This window comes from Histoplasma capsulatum, genomic scaffold, assembly GCF_000149585.1.
Source record: "Histoplasma capsulatum NAm1 scaffold_14 genomic scaffold, whole genome shotgun sequence".
Lineage (NCBI taxonomy): Eukaryota > Fungi > Ascomycota > Eurotiomycetes > Onygenales > Ajellomycetaceae > Histoplasma > Histoplasma mississippiense.
In genome coordinates, this window is record NW_001813969.1 from 140,988 (window position 1) to 146,530 (window position 5,543).

The following is a 5,543-nucleotide window of genomic DNA, read 5'->3' on the forward strand; positions in this document are numbered from 1 at the left end:
ATTTGATCAGCCTTCTGTTCTATAGCATTTTATTCGCAGGAGTCCTAAAACGACACCACACAAAATGTATATGCTTGATGGTAACTAACCATTTGATTCCCCCGAATATTCTCCCAACCTCTCCTAGGATTCCATTATAATACCCGGATATCTTCAAGATTGGTTTATGCAAGTTATGTTTTCTTAGTTATTTTTACTTTTTATTTTTATGTATTTATCTTTTATCCTATCTTATTGTATTGTAGTTATTTATCTGTTTATATATTTATGGAGTATTGTTGCCAGCTGTTTATTTTGGCATTACGTTGTAATTAGGTCAATATCCGCACCGCCGGGAATCATGGTTTGGCAAAATATTTATTTGATATTTTCTTTCAAAACAATAAGGCCCTGTTGCCCCTTTGCGCCATAGGCTCCACACGAATGGTGGTCGGTTTCGTTTTACGATTTGAGATCCAACAATGCATTCTTCTTCGTTCAACACACGAATTTCAAGTTTCAAAGGATTTTGGGTTCTCCTTGCGAAAGGGTGGAAGGCAAAAGACCTATGCATTCTTGATGCTTCTTCCTTTAATTCCCCCTTGTCCCAAGTGTGCTAACTCAAATATAGATACATTCCTTTGACCCTATCCACGGTGCAATTTAGGTCGAAACAGGTCAAAGATGATCCAAGCTACTGACTACTTTTCACAAATTAAATCATTCAGGTATATGGCTTTCTATCATATACTATTTTAATATAATCTATCTATGGGGGGTTGATATTTTTTTGGAAATATATACATGCAGGAGGCAAAGAGCCCAGAATGGACACAAAATGAAGAACATTTTAATGCATTATGAACTCTCATTTGTATAAAGGAGGCAGAGGCTACTAGTAATCTAAAATTACGGTACAGTACAAAGATTTTTTTTTTAAAAAAAAAAAAGAAAAAAAAAGGGAAACAAATAGGGGCAACAATATAACAAAATAACCAGAGAAATATTTCAAGCGAGCCAGGGTCTGATTCTAGAATCTATTATCCCTCCTTGTGCGGAACCTTCTGGTCTAATGACTGTGCCAAACACATCTCATAGTAAATCCCCTTTTTAGCCAATAGCTGCGCGTGCGTCCCAGATTCCAAAACCTTCCCTCGTCCAAATACAAAAATCACTGAGGCGTTTTTAATCGTAGACAGACGATGCGCAACCGCCACCGTCGTCCTACCGGATGACGCCTTTTCCAAGGCCTCCTGAACCACCTTTTCTGAATCTGTATCAAGAGCAGACGTCGCTTCATCAAGTAGGAGCAGTTTCGGCGCGCGAATCAGCGCGCGAGCAATCGCGATACGCTGTCTCTGGCCGCCGGACATTTGCGTACCGCGTGAGCCACAGAGGGTGTTGAAACCGTCAGGGAGGGAAGAGATGAACGTGAATACATTTGACTGGCGGGCCGCCTCCTCGATCTGTTCCTGTGTAGCTTCTGTTTCTAAGCCCATTGCGATATTGTCGCGGATGCTGCCCTGATACAGAGTCGGCTCCTGTTGAACGAGCGCGACTCGCCGACGGTATTCTCGAGGGCATAACTTGGAGATGTCGTTCTCGTCGAATTTGATGCAACCAGAACTGGGGTCATAAAAGCGTTCTAGAAGGGAGATTATGGTAGATTTACCACAGCCGGATGCCCCGACAAATGCAGCAAAAGAGTTTGGTTTTATCTGCATATTCATTCATTGGTTAGTTAGGCGTTTGGCTGCTAATGGGAAATGGTATAAACTAACAGTGACGTTTATTCCGCGAAGGACACGTGCGTTTGGGCGTTGCGGATAAGCAAATTCGAGGTCTTCTAATGTAAGCAAACCGTCACCATCAGGCTTCTTTTCGATATCCGGATCGGCTGAATCATCATGAGCTTGGATTTGAGGTTTAAGGCTCCGGAGCCAAAGTATGTAATTCCCCGCGATGTGGGCGTTGGTTATACCTTTGAGAGGATTCAGCTGCCGTGTCCCTTACAAAAATAGGAGAGAATGATATCAAAAGGTGTGACTGACTGGTTGTGTATGAGAAAAACTGAGCGGCCGCTTGCCCGCTGAAAACAACTCCGACGAAGACAATGAACAACTGGTTTAAAGAATATTCCCCGAAAGATACAAGGCGGCAACCATACCTAAATAAACACTTGCTCAGCCTTTGCAACTAACGTGAACGAGGATACGAGGAGAGATATTATAGCGCTTACCAGAATCCAAGACACATGACAAGGAATTCAATCGATTGCGCCAGACTATACCAAAGCATTGTCCATACCACGTTCCGTATGGAGTGCTTAACAATGCCATTCATACTGCCATGATACTTAGCGAGAATATAATTTTCGAGTGCCAATGATGCCACCGTTCTGATAGATGAGACGGCTTCGCTTGCAAGTGCTGCACTTTTCGCAAACCGATCCCCCGTGAGCGATTCGAATTTCATTTCAAGTCGGATGCGAAGATACCCGCAGATAAGCAAAGGTGGCAAGCCACCAAATATGGTAACCAGTCCCAGTTTCCATCCCACAATGAGTGCAAGGATACAACTTGAAGCCAAATTAACGATTACGATTATCATTAGGGGCATGTTAAACCCCAAGAGCTCCTGGAGTTGCGTTGGTTTGGTGGTCAAGTTGGAGGTTAGAGAACCAACAGCATTCTCTGGCTTGTCGAAGAATTCCATATCCTGCCGGAGGATTGTTTCGAAAATTTCTAAACGAAATCGGTGGTTAACCACCTACAAATAGGACTTTAGTAATGTTCATACGGAGAAATATCTCTGTTTTAGGTACAACGAACCTGGGCAATACGGTTTGAAACATATCCAAGCAGGAAATAAGCGATAAAGTTTCCAATTGCGACCATAAAAAACATGAGAGAGAAGAAGTCTCCTCTCTCTAGCATAGCAGAGCCTTGAAGTGTGAATACCGAAACAAGGCGCGAGAAAAGAACTGCCTGGGCAGGATACGTTAAACCTGTTGTCGCAAGCTATTAGATCAAATCTTCAAAGCGTAGAATGGCTTAAACACTTACCACCCGCGATACAAGAAATCACGACAAGAATGTATTGAAACTTTATCCCCTTTTGCTCTTTCAAAAATATGTACAAGCATTTTAACAGACTGTGCTTCATCTCATACAGTGGGCGCTCGGATCCGTCCACGGTAGCTTCCGTAGGTCCCACAGCAGATCTCGTAGTCGTTGATCGGAGCAATGAGACACCGCCCTTCATTGGGGTAGTAGATTCGGCAACTCCAAGGCTGTCTTCTCCTGGGTCCTCATCTACTTTGCCGCCAAGATCCTGAGCACGAACAAGATGTGCATACGCACCACCTGCAGCGACCAATTCATCATGAGTCCCTTGTTCAACAACCTTGCCAGCTGACATGACGACAATATTATCCGCATTCCTGATAGTAGCAAGCTTATGGGCTATAACGATGGTAGTACGGTGTTCGGAGACTTGGTCAATCGCTCTCTGAACAGCTTTCTCCGCGTGTGGGTCCAGAGCACTCGTTGCCTCGTCAAGGAGTAGGACTTTCGGATTGGAAATTATACTCCGAGCAATAGCGATGCGTTGTTTTTGTCCCCCTGAAAGCATACTTGCCCTCTCCCCAATTTCGGTGTTGTAACCCTGCCAGCTGTCTCAGTCAAAGTTACAAATAATTTTTATCTTGTGAATAATCTTCTTACCTCCGGCAATTCCTCAATGAAGTCATGGGCGTTTGCTAGTTTACAAGCGTTGATGACATGCTCCATTTTTTCAGATTCTGGAATATCCGCCGCTTCTGTTCCAACCAGACCGTGGCAAACATTTTGGAAAACTGTTCCATTGAATAAAACGGGTTCCTAAGATAAAATCAAAAAAAAAAAAAAAAATATCAGTGCAAGTTTCAAGTACACTTCACATTGAAAGGGGTTTATACTTGTTGAACAAGCCGGATCTTGGTCCGAAGCCAATGTAGATTTAGCTGATCAATGTTCCGCCCGTCGAGGGTCAAGGTGCCACTCGATGGGTTATACCAACGCTCAAGAAGTGCGATTATTGTGCTCTTACCACACCCGCTGTGGCCAACTAATGCGGTTGTTTTGCCAGCAGGAATATGAAGATCCAGCCCGCATAAAACGGGAAAAGAAGCTCGCGAAGGGTACGAAAAGTGCACATCCTTAATTTCGATGTCGCCGTTTAAGTCCGTTGGGCGAAGGCCACCCCCCGATAAGGGATCGATCTCGGAATGGCGATCTATCGTTTTAAAGAGCTCCGAAGCAGCAGAGGCAGCTTTACTAAATGCTATAGAATGGGGGGCCATTTGCGAAATTCCGGTCGCCGAGATTATGATCGAAAACAAGACTCTAGATTCTAGGTTTAGAAAAGGGTTGGAAAGAAAAGAAGTTGACGGAAGTAGGGGAGACTTTACGTGACTATTTTCCCGGAATTTTCAATTTCCCCTTTCGCAAAAAGCCTGACCCCCTGCCAGAAGATCAGACCATAAGCGGAGTAGGTACAAAAGAATTCTGTTGAAAACAGAAAACCATAATTTGGAGATTTTTTGTTCCCTTCTAGGTGCGCGAGCTGCAGGAAATCATTGTATGATTTCGCCAAACGTGGATGCGCCCAGAAGGCTTGAACAGTCCGAATGCTGGAAAAGGCTTCTTCCGCCAATGCGCCAGCTTTGGAGTAGAATCCTAGTATCGTTGTTTCTTGCTTTGTATCGATGGCAATGCAAATCACCATGGCCGCGATTATCACTGGTATAATGCATATTCCGATGAGTGTTAACTTCCACTGGACAACGAAGGCTATAATAAACCCAGAAAAGAAGGTCGAGGTCGCCTGAATGGTCAGGGCGAGTTTCTCAGCAATTCCCTGGTTGACAAGATTCCCGTTTGTTGTTACATGCATCGCAGTAGCCCCTTGGTTTGAGGAATCAAAAAAGCTGACATCCTGGCGAAGGGTTTTCTCAAGGAAATCGACCCGGAGAGCTTTAGTAGTTCTTATTCCAGCAATCGTAATAGCCACCTTCAGGATGTCAGTATGATCTAAGTTCGAATGTGCGCGGATATGTTCGTACCGTAAAGATATAAGTGAGAGCAAACTTGCCAGCAAAGAGATATATGAAGTAAAGCCTTCCTACAGTTAGCCCAAACATGATTCCCAATTTACAGAAAAGTAAGAACTCGGACTCACGCAAGTCTGTTCACTTCCGAACGGAAACGGTCTGGTTCCCCCACTCCTGTAGCGAAATCCGTAATAGTAGTTACAAATCCACCAAATACCAGTGTCATCAATGGCATGGCAGCCCCAGCAGCGAGAGCAGTGACGAAGGAAACCACATAGAGAGCCCAAGCAGTTGAGTCTGTATAGGAAAACACCCGCTATTGTTTTTGATTCCACATTAGATCTAAGCAAAGGTCCGCATAGAATATCACGGATGCTCACCAGCAGGTCTCCAAATCCACCCTCCTCCTTGGTCTTGCTGTCAGTGCTTTGCGTGACGCAGGCTTTTTCTTCAGGCGACGACATGATGTAAA

At 44.2% G+C, this 5,543-nt stretch overlaps 1 protein-coding gene across 1 annotated transcript; it reads right to left on the reverse strand.

The window, feature by feature from the left end:
• Positions 1-1,019: 1,019 nt before the first annotated feature.
• HCAG_08953 (multidrug resistance protein 3) lies at positions 1,020-3,770 on the reverse strand (the record flags this gene model as incomplete). Its single annotated transcript, XM_001536068.1, has 7 exons — positions 1,020-1,697; positions 1,761-1,960; positions 2,031-2,146; positions 2,219-2,748; positions 2,811-2,986; positions 3,045-3,645; positions 3,705-3,770. 7 exons carry the CDS (start codon positions 3,768-3,770, stop codon positions 1,020-1,022), a joined length of 2,367 nt encoding a protein of 788 aa, XP_001536118.1.
• Between the last annotated feature and the right edge of the window lie 1,773 nt (positions 3,771-5,543).